General features: G+C 44.9%; 1 protein-coding gene across 1 annotated transcript in view; it reads left to right on the top strand.

Annotated features, from left to right (window-relative positions):
• Window positions 1–18,755, top strand: part of TCTN3 (tectonic family member 3) — a 95,206-nt gene that overhangs the window by 5,771 nt on the left and 70,680 nt on the right. Inside the window, exon 5 of the mRNA XM_030568813.1 lies at window positions 6,608–6,738. Coding sequence (XP_030424673.1) covers window positions 6,608–6,738 — 131 coding nt within the window. The remainder of the gene's footprint in view (window positions 1–6,607; window positions 6,739–18,755) is intronic.

The following is an 18,755-nucleotide window of genomic DNA, read 5'->3' as shown; positions in this document are numbered from 1 at the left end:
CATCTTCCTCTGAAACATTTGGCAGTGACCATTGTCAGAGACTGAGACCCGACTAGATCAGACTATTTTCTCATGTAATCTGAAAATTTCTGTATTATGCTACTGTGCCTGCCCCTGACTCTCCCTACTAGTTTGTATTTAAGTTCACATTTCCTTAATGTATAATATGTTTTTCATTCACCTGTTGCTCTTTCAAGGATCCATTCAAATATGCAGATTCATATGGCCTACACTCATCTGGCTAAAAAAACAAAAATATTTTACTTACTTGCTGTGGGCCTGAGCCAAAGTGCTTTGAAGTCAGTATATCACATTATATAATATATATACCAATGTAACAATTTCTCTTTCAAAAAGCCTGCAGAGGTTTATCAGCCATGTGGTATTTCTTCATCTGGATCGGGGTGGCCAACCTGAGCCTGAGAAGGAGCCAGAATTTACCAATGTGCATTGCCAAAGAGCCACAGTAACACATCAGCAGCCCCCTGTCAGCTCCCCGCTCCGCCCCCAGTGTCTTCCACCCACCAGAAGCACTGCTGATCAGCACCTAACCCTCCAATCCTGTGCCTTCCGCCCGCTGCGATCAGCTGTTTTGTGGTTTGCAGGAGGCTCGGGGTGCAGGGTGAGGGAGGAGAAGTAAGGGTGTGGCAGACTCAGTGGAAGGGTTGGGGGAAGGAGTGGAGTGGGGCCGGGGCCTGGGGCAAAGCCAGGGGTTGAGCAGTGAGCACCCTGTAGCACATTGAAAAGTTGGCGCCTGCAGCTCCAGCTCCGGAGTTGGTGCCTGTGCAAGGAGACACATATTCATCCTGTGACGAACCGCATGTGGCTCCAGAGCTACAGGCTGGCCACCCCTGTTCTGGATCATGGTGATGACATTAAAAACTTATATAAAACAGGGAATAAACCCATCTACAGGCCTAGTTTATTTTTTTTTCACCTCATGGATTCTAAAACATGCGTCTCCTGTACAGTAACTCCTCACTTAAGTCGTCCTGGTTAACATTGCTTCATTGTTACGTCGCTGATCTATTAGAGAACATACTTATTTAAATTTTCACAATGTTTGGGTATCACATTGTTTGGCCCTCGGAACTTGGAACCAAGGTGGGTTGGTAGCCCACCTATCAGCACTCCTCCAGCTCCCCAACCCCTCCCACCCTCCAGCGGCTCCATGGATCAACAACTCCTCCCTCCCTCCCTGCACCTCTTGCCTGCAGCAATCATCTGTTTTGCGGCATTCAGGAGGCTCTGAAGGGAGGGAGGAGGAGCAAGGATGTGGTGTACTAGGTGATGTGTTAGCTAAAGCAGCCCCCTGCTTCTCCAATTCATATTTCAGCTCACCAAAAGGTAATGCCAAAATTTTCAAGGGTGTTTTTTAATATTTAATATTGTGCATCTTAATATGGGCACCTAACTGGCTCTGTGGATATGGGGAAAGCAGTGGACGTGATATATCTTGACTTTAGCAAAGCTGTTGATACGGTCTCCCACAGTATTCTTGCCAGCAAGCTAAAAAAAATATGGATTGGATAAATGGACTATAAGGTGGATAGAAAGCTAGCTAGATTGTTGGGCTCAGTGGGTAGTGATCAATGGCTCGATATCTAGTTGGCAGCCGGAATCAAGCCGAGTACCTCGGGTCGGTCCTGCAGGTGGTTTTGTTCAACATCTTCATTAATGATCTAGATTGCATCCTCAGCAAGTTCGCAGATGACACTAAGCTGAGGGGAGAGGTAGATACACTGGAGGGTAGGGATAGTGTCCAGAGTGACCTAGACAAATTGGAGGACTGGGCCAAAAGAAATCTGATCAGGTTTGACAAGGACAAGTGCAGAGTCTTGCACTTAGAATGAAAGAATCCCATGCCCCTACAGTCTGGGGATCGACTGTCTAAGTGGCAGTTCTGCAGAAAAGGACCTGGGGATTACAGTGGATGAGAAACTGGATATGAGTCAGCAATGTGCCCTTGTTGCCAAGAAGGCTAACAGCATATTGGGCTGTATTAGTAGGAGCATTGCCAGCAGATCAAGGGAGTGATTATTCCCCTCTATTCGGCACTGGTGAGGCACATCTGGAGTATTGCATTTAGTTTTGGGCCCCCTACTACAGAAAGGATGTGGATAAATTGGAGAGAGTCCAGCGGAGGGCAACAAAAATTATCAGGGGGCTGAGGCACATGACTTACAAGGAGAGTCTGAGGGAACCGGGCTTCTTTAGTCTGCAGAAGAGAAGAGGGAGGGTGGGATTTGATCGCAGCCATCAACCAGCTGAAGGGGAGTTCCAAAGAGGATGGAGCTCAGCTGTTCTCAGTGGTGTCAGATGACAGAACAAGAAGCAACGGTCTCAAGTTGCAGTGGGGAAGGTCTAGGTTGAACATTAGGAAACACTATTTCACTAGGAGGGTGGTGAAGCACTGGAATGGGTTGCCTAGGGAAGTGGTGGAATCTCCATCCTTAAAGGTTTTTAAGGCCCAGCTTGACAAAGACCTGGCTCAGATGATTTAATTGGTGTTGGTCCTGCTTTGAGCAGGGGGTTGGACTAGATGATCTCTTGAGGTCTCTTCCAACCCTAATTTTCTATGATCCTGAGATGCCTGGGGCTGGATTTAAAAAAACAAAAATATTCATCTCCCATTTAATGGAGGTGTAGGCACTCAGCACTTCTGAAAATCAGACCATCGATGTCTTAAGTTGGGTATTGAGAAACAGGGGCACCCATAATCAGACTGATTTGGAAAATTTTGTCCGGAGGCACTTGCTCAAGATCAGACAAAGTCTATGGCAGAGTCAAGAACAGAGCTCAGATTTCCTTATTCCCTGTTTTGTGCCTTAACTTCAAGACCATCTTCCTTCCCCTTGGAATAGTCTCTTCTCTTCCTTCTTGAGAAAATGGTGTTTTGTGGCTTTTTATCATCAAAATGAAACAGATTTCCAAAATCCTTGCATGTCATACAGCCTTTTGCTGAACCCGGGCTGCATGGCTGAAACAGGAATAGTTCCACCATGCAAGGGTGCAGTGACCCAAACAAAGAATGCCACTGAGGGGAATGGGGGGAACCCGAACTCGCCCTCTACTCTGGGTTCCAGCCCAGGGCCCTGTGTATTGCAGCTGTCTATCGTGTCTCCTGTAACAGCTGTGTGACAGCTACAACTCCCTGGGCTACTTCCCCATGGCCTCCTCCCAACACCTTTATCCTCACCACAGGACCCTCCTCCTGGTGTCTGATAACGCTTGTACTTCACAGTTCTCCAGCAGTACTCCTACTCACTCTCAGCTTTTTGTGCTTCTTACTCTGTTCCTCACATGCGCCCCTCACTAACTGAAGTGAGGTCCTTTTAACCCAGGTGCCCTGATTAACCTGCTTGTCTTAATTGATTCTAGCAGCTTCTTAATTGGCTCCAGGTGTACTAATTAGCCTGTCTGCCTTAATTTGTTCCAGCAAGTTCCTGATTGTTCTGGAACTGTCTCTGTTACCTTACCCAGGGAAAAGGGACCTGCTTAACCTGGGGCTAATATGTCTGCCTTCTATCACTCCTGTAGCCATCTGGCCCGACCCTGTCACACTATCTATCCCTTTCTTAATGATTCGCAACATTCTGTTAGCTTTTTTGGCTGCTGCTGCACATTAACTGGATGTTTTCAGAGACCTATTCACAATGACTCCAAGATCTCTTTCTTGAGTGAATAAACTAAATGCATTGAGCTTTGTAAGGTTCTCACTTATAAGGCATGTTTCCCAAACCTCTAGTCTCTAAAATGCCACAAGTACTCCTGTTCCTTTTTCCCAAACCTCAGTGCATTCTTGTGCTCTTTTCTGAGTCATTTCCAGGACATTTTTTCAATATCCTTTCAAAAGAGTGGATAGTAGAACTGGACATAATATTTCTGTAATGGTCTCACTAATGCTGTGTTCAGGGTCGTTACCACCTCCTTACCCCAACTTGATATTCCCTTGCTGATGCATCCAAGGACCATGTAAGCCCTAAAATAGTACATCTACACTTAAAAAAAAAAAAAAAAAGCCCGATGGCAGTGAGTCTTAGAGCTTAGGTCAGTTGGCTTGGGTTGCTGGCATTCGCGCTACAGGATAGCAGTATAGATGTTTTCAGCTTGGGCTGAACCCTTGGCTCTGAGATCTGGCAAGGCCAGGTCTCAGAGCCTTCTCTCCAGCCTGAGTGGGAAAGTATACACTGCTATTTTTAGCCCTGTAATGCAGGACCATGAGCCCAGGTCTGTTCACCCGGGCTCTGGCACTCACCGCTGCAGGTCATTTTTTGTAGCGTAGACATACCCTTAGGTCCATCAATGGCTATTAGCCAGGCTGGGCTGGGCTGGTGTTCCTAGTCGCTGTTTACTAGAAACTGGGAATGGGCGATGGGATGAATCATTTGATGATTACCCATTCTGTTCATTCCCTCTGGGGCACCTGGCATTGGCCACTGTCGGCAGAGAGGATACTGGGCTAGATTGACCTTTGGTCTGACCCAGTATGACTGTTCTTATGTTCTACAGGATCACACTGGGAGCTCATGTTCAGCTACTTATCTATCATGACCTGTAAATCCTTCTCAGTGTCACTTCATTCAAAGACACAGGCCCCCCATCTTGTAAGTTTGACCTACATTTAGTGTTCCTAGATGCATGACCTTGGATTCAGCAGTATTAAAATGCATGTTGTTCAAATGAACCCACTTTACCAAGCTCTCCAGATCGGTCTATATAACTGATATGTCCCCTTTATTTGCCATTCTACAACGGTATGTCCTCTGGAAGGTTTGCTAGCTGCAATTTTATATCTGTTCCAGATAATTTATAAAGTTATTGAATAGCATTGCGCTGAGAAGAGATCCCTGTAAGACCTCACTAGAAAGCCCCTTCACCCCCGCTCCGCAATGACTGTTCCCCAGTCAAGGGATGAGTTTCTCCAGCATGCCTCTTTGTGGCTCTACTGGTGCACTCCATACCCCTTTCAGTTCTTTCATTCAATTACCAGGCTTAGCTTGGTTCAGAAACATCCATACCCTTTGTAGAGTCTGGTTTATTAAATTTTCTACAGAGGGTGACTGACTTTGTTAGTAGCCCCAGATCACTCTACTCTAGGTCCCAGTAAGAGTCCTGGTCACCTCTTTGTGCCAGTTCAGAAGAGCACCCCCCTTCTCTGACTTGGAGTTGTGCTTCAAACAGTCATTCTCTCTCTCTCTCTCCTTATCGCAGGGTCCTCAATCCTCCTCTCTCTCTTCTTATACCAGGCTATATATCAATGACATATTTTGTAAATTGCATACTTGATTGTTTGTCCACACTTTTTGGTTCTTTATGTAACTTACTTGAGGCCAAATGACCAATATCAGTCAGGTTTATTGCTAAAAATTAATAATATCGTATAGGAAAAAAGATTCAACATGATATCAGTTTCTGGGAGGCTATATTGTTCAGCATTTTTAAATTAATCTTACACAGAAGATGTGCTTTCAAATTGCACATTTCCGCTGGTAGTATTCATAGGATGATTTTATAAGTTACAAAATTCCTCACATATCACTAAAATCTAGTTTGTACCAGTTCCTTAACTTGTTCTGTACCTTCCTTATCTTTGGTTTGGATACTAGCATTCCAGGTATTGGTCTTTGAAGGTAATGTACCTCTCTCCCCAGCCTGTATTAGGGCAGAACATTAATGTATTTTGCCTTTGACAGGATTTCCATTTTCTAATGCCAAAGCTAACTTCAACTTTGCAAAGTGCTATACGTAAATGAACAAAATTATAAAAGGACATGGGCCAATTCAGGCCATGTAACTGCTAGAACTATAATACAATACAATATAATGGAATGTTTATATTGTGTGCATAATACATATTAATATATGTGGTGTGTACTAAGCACACAATATAAACATTCTCCCAGCTCATTCCCAGTTGGTTGGAAGGAGAGAGGAGCCTTGCCCCTCCCTCTCTGGAAGGCTCCTGGCCCTAGGCCCTTAAAGGATACAGTTACAGGATTTCCTTTCAAGAACTGCTCATTCCCAGGACTATTTCCTTCCCACATCCCCATTTGGTCCTTCTATTGGACCTTTCAAACCCTTGAAGGGCCAAGCCACGTGGTGGGATGGGCTGACAACTGCTACTGAGCTACTGCCTTTAAGGGGTAGACTACCCTGTCACATCCTCACTTATAATTACTTAGGGATTTATCATTTAATCAGTTTTAAATTAACTTAATATGGGCTACGTTGGTTTGTAGAGTGCTAATTTTTACTAAAATCAGAATATCATGTGGGACTAAGTCAAATGCTTTACAGAAGTTTAAGCATATTATGTCACGGTTACCTTTATCAACCATACTTGTATCGTAATGAAAAAAAAGATAAAATTTGTTTGACAGAATATTTTCCCTGAAATCATGTTGATTGGCATTAAATATGCTATCGTCCTTTACTAATTGCATATCATCTTTTCCTTTTTTTGCATGGCATTGATGTCAGGCTAACAATCCTATATTTACCCAAGTCATCTCTTTTAGAATAGTGGCACAACGTTAGCCTTTCCACGATCTTTGTCTAGTGATTTGATGGTGGATTTGTTTGTTTTTTCCCTCCCCAACTTTAGCAAAGTTGAACTATTTCCAGCAGCCGCAAAAAGTTAAAAAATCAGATTTCTCTGTGTTCTTGGCACAGTATGGCGGACCATCATTCATTCCACCATCACAAGACCTGCCATCTTCCTCTGCGTTTTACCGGGTGAGTTGGAAGAGCACTTACGAAAATCTAATTGTTTTTCTCTGGGGTTCTTGGTGGCGGCAAGGGGGATATAAGAATGCCATAAGGAGTTAGACCACTACTCCATCTAACCCACTACAGTGGCTGGTGCCCGATGAACAGAACTGGACAATTTGGAGTGATCCGTTCTTTGTTGTCCATTCCCTGCTTCTGGCAGTCAGAGTATGGGTTTGCGTCCCTGACCATTTGGCTAATAGCCATTGATGGATCTAGCCTTCATGAATTTAGCTAATCCTTTTTCAGTACAGTTATACTTTTGCCCTTCTCAGCTTCTGATGGCAACAAGTTCCACAGGTTGTGTGTGTTAAGGAAGTACTTCCTTATGTTTGTTTTAAACTTGCTGCCTATTAATTTCATTGGATGACTTCTGGTTCTTGTGCTATGTGAAGGGATAAATAACACTTCCCTATTCACTTTTTCCACACCATTCATGATTTTATAGCATCCAGCCTCCCATCCACCCTCCTCCTTCCCAGAGGTAAAACAGGAAGTGTGCTTCCCAACAAACTTAAACCCCTCTGCTTATGATCGATACCTAATAGATGCTTGGGATTGTTCAAATTCATCAGCAAAAGTTGCAAGCTCTTTTACCATTTTTACCTTTTAATCTCATAAGCACTGTTTTACATCATCATTAGACATATTCAGGAGCTGTTCCTGAGCCACCAAATCACAAATTTCTTTAAAGCTTGAAATACCTTTTCCCCTTACCCACTTATCCAATGAATCTCCCATTTAATTTACATATGTCACATTACTCAATCCAGCCCCTCTCTTAAAGCTTCTAAATTTTACTCTGTAAGTTTCAGGTGTAATCTGAAACTGTTTCACAACCAATTCCTTAAATTTACCATAATTTGAAACATCATCAATTGACATTTTATTGAATATTTCCAGAGCTCTCACAGAGAACTTTGCAACCAAGATGGTCATCTGTTGATCCTCAGGAATCTCATGGAGCACACACAGCCTCTCAAAGGTGATGAAATATTCAGTAATGTCCCCAAACTCGCTGTATGCAGGACACAATCGCTCCCACCTGTGTGTGGGGTTCTGTTTCCTCCATTCCATTAAGGCCAGTTCATGCTTTCTCTCTTTTTCTTTCTCCTTGTGACGTTCTCCTGGTGTTATCTGTACTGGTCATCTGCTAGGCCACTTCAATCCTTGACTCTGGGAGCCAGCCTTACCTACTCTGCTGTGAGAACCCCCACTCCTGGGATGTTCACGCACAGCCTCTGGATGTAAGCTGCTCCCAGCTATGTGAGTGGGCACTTTTGGCCAGCCGCTGCTTGGATTGTGCAACCAAGTGACACTAGCCATTATCTCCGGTCCCAGACACAACCCTAGGAATCTCTGTCTTGCAGGGTCCAGTTATGCCCGCTGGACGCTGCAAGCCTATATGAGTTCATCAGTTTAATAAAGAAATTGATATGTTCCAGGTTTGTTATCCCAAGGGGAGTCTCTGACATGCTTCAAACCAAATGCACTGCTTCAGGTAGAAAAAACAAATAAATTTGTTTACTGCAAAAGATAGATTTTAAGTGATTATAAGTCAAAGCACAACAAGTCAGATTTGGTCAAAAAAAAAAAAAAAAAGCAAAACACAGTCTAAGCTGATCATAACACTTTCAGTGCCCTTACAAACTTAGATGATTCTCACCACAGGTTGGCTGGTTGCCCTTCAGCCTGGCTCTCCCCTTTGATCAGCGCTTCAGTCGCTTGGTGGTGATGTCTGTAGATGGAGGTGGAAGAGAGAGGAAGAGCATGGCAAATGTCTCTCCCTTTTATCACATTCTTTATTCCCTCTTGGCATTGTCTCCCCGCCCCTCCTTCAGGGTCAGGTGATCATTACCTCATCGTAGTCCCTGATTGACCAAGGGAAGGGAGGTGACTTACTCGAGAGTCCAACAGATCCTTTGTTGCTATGAGACTGGGCTGGGTTTGTCCCATACATGTCCTGATGAGGTGTGAACCGCCCCTCTGTTCCTGGGGAGTTTTGTCTGGGCTTGTTTTAAGCCATGAGGACACATTTTCAGTCTCATAACTCTATAAACAACAATGTTTAGTGCACCATGAGCCTTCCAAAGACACCCGACATAACAGACTTTGCACTGGATACCACACAATCATATTATAAGGATGAACATGGGGGTGCAGGGTGTTCCCCCGAGATACAGATTTGTGAGACTCCTCCATTGCTAGCTTCCAGGCTTCACTTTCTTTATCAGCCTCTAGCTGTCTCAGTTCCATGGCTAGCTTCTGGATTTCCATGGCCCTCTCTTGGGCTGCTTTTTGTCTGGCTTCCTCTGCTTCCTGGAATTCCATGTCTTTTGCATTCTTTTTTGCTTTCTTCTGTCTGCAATCTGTATAGCTCCAACTTTTTGGTAGCTTCACTTGCACTCATTTTCCTACTTTTGTGCCCCTACTTCCCTTGCCCGAAATAAGCAAACAGAAAATAACAAACCAGTAATCACTTTGTCTGTTCCCTGTCCGACACAGTTAAAATCACCACCAGTGTCTCAGAGCTATAAGCTGTGCACACGACTCTGCTCGCTGCACCACTGTGATGAGTTGGACCCCCCTTCCACGGTGCCACCTGATGTGCTTGGGGTCCCACTGAGCCTTCCTGTTCTTTTCTATTCTTTTAGCTGATTTGTCTAGTACAGAAGTTAGACTTACCAGCCTGTAATTGTCAGGATCGCCTCTGAAGCCTTTTTTTAAAACTTGGCATTATGTTAGCTATCCTCCAGTCAGCTGATACAATGTTAGTAATTATGGAGTTTCATATTTGAGTTCTTTCAGAACTCTTGGGTGAATATCATGTGGCCCTGGTGACTTAATTCTGTTAAATTAAACAGTTTGTTCCAAAACCTCCTTATTGACACTTCAATCTGGGACAGTTCCTCAGATTTATCTCCTAAAAAGAATCCTCTGCAGTAAAGACTGATGTAAAATATTCATGTACCTTCTCTATAATGGCCTTGTCTTCCTTGAGTGCATCTTCAGCACTTCATTGTCCCCTAACTGTTTGACAAAGTACTAGCAGCAGCACCCTGATCACTGACATTGCTGCAGCACAGAGAAGTCTGGAAACAGTTAACTACTTTTCTGTTGGGGGATTATGAGCACCTGGGTGGTAATTACCAAGCTGTTGATACAATTGGTAGGAACAAGAAGCAGAGAGAGAAGCTCAGGGAGTGATCTGTGTGAAGAAGAGAAGTTGTGTGGAGAGTTTCTGCTGCAATTTGCTTGTGACTTGGCCTGTTTGAAAAAGAGTTGTGGAATGAAAGGTACCCTTGGTGAAAGGGAAACTCTTGGCATATTTATGATGGTGAGGTAATGGAAGCAAGGCAGTGCGGCACGCCAGGTAGCTGAGGGAGAACCCTGTGATGGGCTTGATACTGGCTGCCAAGCAGTCATGGAACCATTGATCACTACCCGTTGAGCCCAATGATCTAGCCAGCTTTCTATCCACCTTATAGTCCATTCATCCAGCCCATACTTCTTTAACTTGCTGGCAAGAATACTGTGTGTGACCGTGTCAAAAGCTTTGCTAAAGTCAAGGGTTGGTCCAGGGGCCGGTTTTGTTCAATATCTTCATTAATGATCTGGAGGATGGCATGGATTGCACCCTCAGCAAGTATACAGATGACGCTAAACTGGGAGGAGTGGTAGATATGCTGGAAGGGATAGGATACAGAGGGACCTAGACAAATTAGAGGATTGGGCCCAAAGGAATCTGATGAGGTTCAGCAAGGACAAGTGCAGAGTCGTGCACTTAGGACGGAAGAATCCCACGCACTACTACAAACTAGGGACCAAGTGGCTAGGAAGCAGTTCCGCAGAAAAGGACGTAGGGGTTACAGTTGATGAGAAGCTAGATCTGAGTCAACAGAGTGCACTTGTTGCCAAGAAGGCTAACGGCATTTTGGGCTGTATAAGTAGGGGCATTGCCAGCAGATCGAGGGACATGATCCTTCCCCTTTATTTGACATTGGTGAGGTCTCATCTGGAGTACTGTGTCCAGTTTTGGGCCCCACACTACAAGAAGAATGTGGAAAAATTGGAAAGAGTCCAGCAGAGGGCAACAAAACTGATTAGGGGGCTGGAGCACATGACTTGTAAGGAGAGGCTGATAGAACTGGGATTGTTTAGTCTGCAGAAAAGAAGAATGAGGGGGGATTTGATAGCTGGTTTCAACTACCTGAAAGGGGGTTCCAAAGAGGATGGATCTAGACTGTTCTCAGCGGTACCTGATGACGGAACAAGGAGTAATGGTCTCAAGTTTCAGTGTGGGAGGTTTAGGTTGGATATTAGGAAAACCTTATTCACTAGGAGAGTGGTAAAGCACTGGAATGGGTTACCCAGGGAGGTGGTGGAATCTCCTTCCTTAGAGGTTTTTAAGGTCAGGCTTGACAAAGCCCTGGCTGGGATGATTTAGTTGAGGATTGATCCTGTTTTGAGCAGGGGTTTGGACTAGATGACCTCCTGAGGTCTGTTCCAGCCCTGAGATTCTATTATTCTATTCAATGGTCAGGTTTCTTGCTTCTGATGAAATTAAAAAAACAAATACTGTTAGTTTTTGTGTCTTTAGCTAGTTCACATTCTTTCTTGGGTTGCCTTAATTGTACTTTTACACTTGGTCTGCCAAAGTTTATACTTCTTTCTATTTTTCTCTCAAAAGGAATTGACTTCTAATTTTTAAAGGATGCCTTTTTGCCTCTAACCGTCTCTCTTATTCTGCTATTTAGCCATGGTTGCATTTTTCTGGTCCTCCTAATGTGTGTGTGGTTTTTGTTTTTAAAATTTGGGGTGTACTTCTAGTTTGAGCCTCTATTATGGTGTTTTTTAATAGTTTCTAGACATTTCACCCTTGTGACTGTTACTTTAATTTCTGTTTAACTAATTTTCCTCATTTTTGTGTTGTTCCTCCTTTTTGAAGTAAAATGCTGCTGTGATGGGTTTCCTCAGCATTTTTCCCTCGACAAGGATGTTAAATTTAATTAAATTCACTGTTGCCAAGCAGTTCAGCTATACTTACCTCTTGGATCAAATTCTATGTTTCACGTAGGACTAGATCAAGATTTTTCTCTCCCCTTTTGGGTTCCAGGACAAGCTGCTCGAAGAAGAAATCACTTATGGTGTCTAGAAATTTTACCTCTACATCTCTTCCTGTAGTGACACATACCCAGTCAATATGGGGATAGTTGAAATCCCCCATTATTATTGAGTGCTCTCTTTTTATTTTTTCTATCATCTCTAATCTCCCTGAGCATTTCACAATCACCATCTCTGTCATATAGTTCGTAGTACATTCCTACTGCTGTACTCTTTATTATTCAAGCATGGAATTTCTATTCATAGGGATTTATGACCCAGTCTGATGAATTTAAGATTTTTAATTTTATTTGACTCTGATTTCTTTCGCATATAATGCCACTCCCTCATTAGCGTGACCTACTCTGTCATTCCTATATATTTTGTACTCTGTTATTACTATGTCTCCTCCTTCCTCCAAAGTTTCATGATGCCTATTATATCAATATCCTTATTTAATACCAGGCATTGTACACCTCTCTTAGTATTTAGACTTCTAGCATTTGTATACAAGCACTTGTACATTTTGTCAGTATTCAGTTGTTTAGCTTCAGGTGTTACATTTAACTTCCATCCCGGACACACCACACGATCCATTGTCTATAGCCAAGCACTGAGGTACAACCGCATCTGCTCCAACCCTTCAGACAGAGACCAACACCTACAAAATCTTCACCAAGCATTCTCAAAACTACAATACCCACAAAAGGAAATAAGGAAACAGATCAACAGAGCCAGACGTGTACCCAGAAGCCTCCTGCAAGACAAGTCCAAGAAAGAAACGAACAGAACTCCACTGACCATCACATACAGTCCCCAGCTAAAACCCCTCCAACTCATCATCAGGGATCTACAACCCATCCTGGACAATGATCCCTCACTTTCACAGGCCTTGGGAGGTAGGCCAGTCTTCGCCCACAGACAACCAGCCAACCTGAAGCATATTCTCACCAGCAACCGTACACCACACCATAATAACTCTAACTCAGGAACCAATCCATGCAACAAACCTCGATGCCAACTCTGCCCACATATATACACCAGCGACAGCATCACAGGACCTAACCAGATCAGTCACACTATCACCAGTTCATTCACCTGCACATCCACCAATGTAATATAGGCCATCATGTGCCAGCAATGCCCCTCTGCTATGTACATTGGCCTGTACAAGGGTTCGCTGGGGCTCGACCCTCTTCGGGGCGGCGGGAAACCACACCGGCTCACTACACAGTTGATGTTGGGGAATTAGTCTGGCCACGAGGTCTCCCTCAGCAGCCCTTGCTGTAACCAAAACGAATACTGTAAGCCCAGGCCCTAGGTCTGGGCAGGGCAACACTGGGTCAGGTGCTCAGGCCCTTGGGCCGGGGTTGAGCACTAGCACTATAAACAGTAGCAATAAGCCCAGGCCTTAGGTTAGGGCAGGGCAACAAACGCTGAGTCAGGAGCTCAGACCCTCAGGCAGGGCTGAGCAGTAAGTACAAGAGTATTAAGCCCAAGCCCTAAGTCAGGGTGGGCAACAAATGATGAGTCAGGAGCTGAGATCCTCAGACAGGGCTGAGCAATAGCAATAGGCCCAAGCCTCCTCAGGCCTGGGCGAGGGGGAGTCTGCCACCCATGAGTTGGGTGGCAGGCAGGACGCAGGCCCTCCCACTCCATTGCTTCCCAACCCGGGACCCTAGCAGCGGCAGAAGACCCACTGCTTAGTCAGTGGGGATCCTGGCTGCAACACACTGACATGGGCTCTGGCAGTGCTGCAGCCAGACTGGGGTCAGCTGCCCCCGGGCTACTTCCACACTCCCCCTCGGGCATACCTGGGTCCTGGCGTTGGCCTCTAGGGGATCCAGGACCATGGGTTCTTCAGGGCAGGGTGTGATCGGCAGGCCCGGCACCTCCTCCGGGTAACAAGCACTGGGCAGGTCTGGCAGCTCCTCCGGATAGCAGGCTTAGGGCAGGTCTGGCAGCTCCTCCGGATAGCAGGCGCAGGGCAGCCCCGGCCAGCCGCCTTGGGCCATGGGATTTTCCCAGTTGCAGGCTAGGCTAGAGACTTCTGGCCTCTCCGGCAGCTGGGGCCCTACTGAGCTCTGAGAGTGAGCCTTTATACTTCTGGGTCGCTGCCTGACCCTCTGAGGGGTGGGCTCAGAGCTCTCTAGCTCCGCCCACTCCGGCCTCTGGATGGGCTCTTCCCCTTCCGGGGCAGCAGGGAGCCACACCTGCTCACTACACAGCCAAACTGGACAGTCCCTACGTAAAAGGATAAATGGGTACAAATCAGATATTAGGAATGGCAGTATACGAAAACCTGTAAGAGAACACTTCAGTCTCCCTGGACACACAATAACAGATTTAAAGGTAGCCATCCTGCAGCAAAAAAACTTTCAGGACCAGACTTCAAAGAGAAACTTCTGAGATTCAGTTCATCTGCAGATTTGACACCATCAGCTCAGGATTAAACAAAGACTGTGAATAGCTAGTCAACTACAAAAGCAGTTTCTCCTCCCTTGGTGTTCACACCTCAACTGCTAGAAGAGGGCCTCATCCTCCCTTATTGAACTAACCTCGTTATCTCTAGCTTGTTTCTTGCTTGCATATATATACCTGCCCCTGGAAATTTCCACTACATGCATCCAACGAAGTGGGTATTCACCCAGAAAGCTCATGCTCCAATATGTTTGTTAGTCTATAAGGTGCCACAGAACTCTTTGCTGCTTTTACAGATCCAGACTAACACTGCTACTCCTCTGATATTTGACATATTTAACTAGGATTCTTATGTTTGATTCTTCCTCACTAGCTCCTACCTGTACTTTACCTGTATTTTCGTTTGTTTGGTTGGTTGTTTGAAGGACCATGTGCTGTTGCTGGCAGTTGCAGACCGTGAGCTTCAAAGGAAGGTTTGAAAGCTCGAAGCCTCTGGTAATTGGCTGAGCCTTAATCAGTGGGCGGGCATTCACTCAGGCCAGGGCTCTATAAAGCCACGCACAAGCGACCAGGGAACTTGCGACCAGGGGCTGCTAACAGGGAGTTTCGCAAGGGAGTTTGGAAGGGAAGTGGGAAGGGAGCGGGGGTCCCTGGTTGGTCCTACCTGTTCCCCTGTAGTCCCCTTAAAACCTATACTCCAAACCATATTCCAAAACCCCTATCTTTAAACCCACCCTTTCATTAACTAGGAGACAATGCAGGCAGAAGTCCAGCAGCAGAGTGGGCTATCCAGTTTATTGCACTGAGTGTAGCATGTATGATTACCTGCCTTGTGGCCGGGTGGCGTATGTGTGCAGTCGGTGCAAGGAGCTCCTGGCCCTCAGAGACCACGTACGGACTTTGGAGGCCAGGGTGGCGGAACTGGAGGAGCTAAGAGAGGCAGAGAGGTATGTTGATGAGGCTTTCAGGGACACTGTAGAATTGTCCCACCTCCGCTCAGACAGTCTGTATGCTGTTGAGGAGGAAGAAAGGCCCAGGGAAGCAGAGCAATCAATGGGAGCAGAGGGAAACCTTCCCATAGTTGGGACCCTCCTTCCAGATGGTGCTGGGGTTGCCTCTCACACTGAGGTTACCTCTCCGGGGGAGGGAACTCCAGTTGCTAGGAAAAGGCAGGTGTTAGTAATGGGAGATTCGATCATTAGAAATGTAGATAGCTGTGTTTGTGATGACCGGGAGAACCGTATGGTGACTTGCCTGCCTGGTGCGAAGCTTGCGGATCTCTCGAGGCATCTAGACAGACTTATGTGTAGTGCTGGGGAGGAGCTGGTGGTCGTGGTACATGTAGGTACCAATGACATAGGGAAGGGTAGGAGAGATGTCCTGGAAGCCAAATTTAAGCTGCTAGGGAAGAGACTGAAATCCAGGACCTCTATGGTGGCATTCTCAGAAATGCTCCCAGTTCCACGCGCAGGGCCAGGTAGGCAGGCAGAGCTTCAGAGTCTCAATGCGTGGATGAGACGATGGTGTAGAGAGGAGGGGTTTACCTTCATTAGGAACTGGGGAAACTTTTGGGATGGGAGGAGCCTGTACAGGAGAGATGGGGTCCACCTAAACCAAAGTGGAACAAGGCTGCTGGCACTAAACATTAAAAAGGTTGTAGAGCAGCTTTTAAACTAGGAGATGGGGGAAAGCCGACTGCTGCAGAGGAGCATGTGGATTGGACACAGACTTCTCTTGGGGAGAGTCTGATGATAGAGAATCTCCAGGTTATAGTCAGGAACAGAAGACAGAAGAGGATAATGTAAGGGCTGGATGAGATGATAAACAGTCACATAAAAAAGAGTCTGGCACATCAGAAAAGGGCAGACAAATAAACAGGGACAAGTTTTTAAAGTGCTTGTACACAAATGCTGGAAGTCTAAATAATAAGATGGGTGAACTAGAGTGCTTTGTGATAAAGGAGGATATTGATATAATAGGCATCACAGAAACATGGTGGACTGAGAGCAATCAATGGGACACAATCATTCCGGGGTACAAAATATATCGGAAGGACAGAACAGGTCGTGCAGGGGGAGGAGTGGCACTATATATGAAAGAAAATGTAGATTCAAATGAAGTAAAAATCTTAAGCGAATCCACATGTTCCATAGAACTGCTATGGATAGAAATGTCATGCTCTAATAAAAATATAACATTAGGGATCTATTATCGACCACCTGACCAGGACAGTAATAGTGATGTTGAAATGGTTGAAAAACCATAGGCAGGAGTTGTAGACCAAGCTGGATGAGCAAGCATCTCAGAGAGATGATTAAGAAAAAGCAGAAAGCCTACAAGGAGTGGAAGAAGGGTGGGATTAGCAAGGAAAGCTACCTTAGTGAGGTCAGAACATGTAGGGATAAAGTGAGAAAGGCTAAAAGCCATGTAGAGTTGGACCTTGCAAAGGGAATTAAAACCAATAGTAAAAGGTTCTATAGCCATATAAATAAGAAGAAAACAAAGAAAGAAGAAGTGGGACCGCTAAACACTGAGGATGGAATGGAGGTTAAGGATAACCTAGGCATGGCCCAATATCTAAATAAGTACTTTGCCTCAGTCTTTAACAAGGCTAATGAGGAGCTTAGGGATAATGGAAGGATGACAAACGGGAATGAGGATATGGAGGTGGATATTACCACATCTGAGGTAGAAGCCAAACTTGAACAGCTTAATGGGACAAAATCAGAGGGCCCAGATAATCTTCATCCCTATTAAAGGAACTGGCGCATGAAATTGCAAGCCCATTAGCAAGAATTTTTAATGAATCGGTAAACTCAGGGGTTGTACTGTGTGACTGGAGAATTGCTAACATAGTTCCTATCTTTAAGAAAGGGAAAAAAAGTGATCCGAGTAACTATAGACCTGTTAGTTTGACATCTGTAGTATTTAAGGTCTTGGAAAAAATTTTGAAGGAGAAAGTAGTTAAGGACATTGAGGTCAATGGTAATTGGGACAAGTTACAACATGGTTTTACAAAAGGTAGATCGTGCCAAACCAACCTGATCTCCTTCTTTGAGAAGGTGACAGATTATTTAGACAAAGGAAATGCAGTAGATCTAATTTACCTCAATTTCAGTAAGACATTTGACACGGTTCCACATGGGGAATTATTAGTTAAATTGGAAAAGATGGGGATCAATATGAAAATTGAAAGGTGGATAAGGAACTGGTTAAAGGGGAGACTCCAACGGGTCGTACTGAAGAGTGAACTGTCAGGCTGGAAGGAGGTTACTAGTGGAGTTCCTCAAGGATCAGTTTTGGGACCAATCTTATTTAACCTTTTTATTACTGACCTTGGCACAAAAAGCGGGAATGTGCTAATAAAGTTTGCGGATGACACAAAGCTGGGAGGTATTGCTAATACAGAGAAGGACCGGAATATCATACAGGAAGATCTGGATGACCTTGTAAACTGGAGTAATAGTAATAGGATGAAATTTAATAGTGAAAAGTGCAAGGTCATGCACTTAGGGATTAATAATAAGAATTTTAGATATACATTGAGGACGCATCAGTTGGAAGCAACAGAGGAGGAGAAGGACCTTGGAGTATTGGTTGATCACAGAATGACTATGAGCCGCCAATGTGATATAGCCGTTAAAAAAGCTAATGCAGTTTTAGGATGCATCTGGTAAGGTATTTCCAGCAAAGATAAGGAGGTGTTAGTACCGTTATATAAGGCACTGGTGAGACCTCATCTGGAATACTGTGTGCAGTTCTGGTCTCCCATGTTTAAGAAGGATGAATTCAAACTGGAACAGGTTCAGAGACGGGCTACTAGGATGATCCGAGGAATGGAAAACCTGTCTTATGAAAGGAGATTCAAAGAGCTTGATTTGTTTAGCCTAGCCAAAAGAAGGCTGAGGGGGGATATGGTTGCTCTTTATAAATATATCAGAGGGATTAATATTAGGGAAGGAGAGGAATTATTTAAGCTTAGTACCAATGTAGACACAAGAACAAATGGGTACAAACTGGACACTAGGAAGTTTAGACTTGAAATTAGATGAAGGTTTCTAACCATTAGAGGAGTGAAGTTCTGGAATAGCCTCCCAAGGGGAGTAGTGGGGGCAAAAGACATATCTGGCTTTAAGACGAAGCTTGATAAGTTTATGGAAGTGATGGTATGATGGGATAGCTTAATTTTGGCAATTGATCTTTGATTATCAGCAGATAAGTATGCCCAGTGGTCTGTGATGGGATGTTGGATGGGATGGGATCTGAGTTACTGCAGAGAATTCTTTCCTGAGTACTGGCTGGTGAGTCTTGCCCACATGCTCAGGGTTTAGCTGATCACCATATTTGGGGTCGAGAAGGAATTTTCCTCCGGGGCAGATTGGCAGAGGCCCTGGAGGTTTTTCGCCTTCCTCTGCAGCATGGGGCATGGGTCACTTGCTGGTGGATTCTCTGCAGCTTGA

The sequence above is a fragment of the Gopherus evgoodei genome, chromosome 7, assembly GCF_007399415.2.
Source record: "Gopherus evgoodei ecotype Sinaloan lineage chromosome 7, rGopEvg1_v1.p, whole genome shotgun sequence".
Classification (NCBI taxonomy): Eukaryota; Metazoa; Chordata; order Testudines; family Testudinidae; genus Gopherus; species Gopherus evgoodei.
This window is presented reverse-complemented; position numbering and strand designations above follow the sequence as displayed.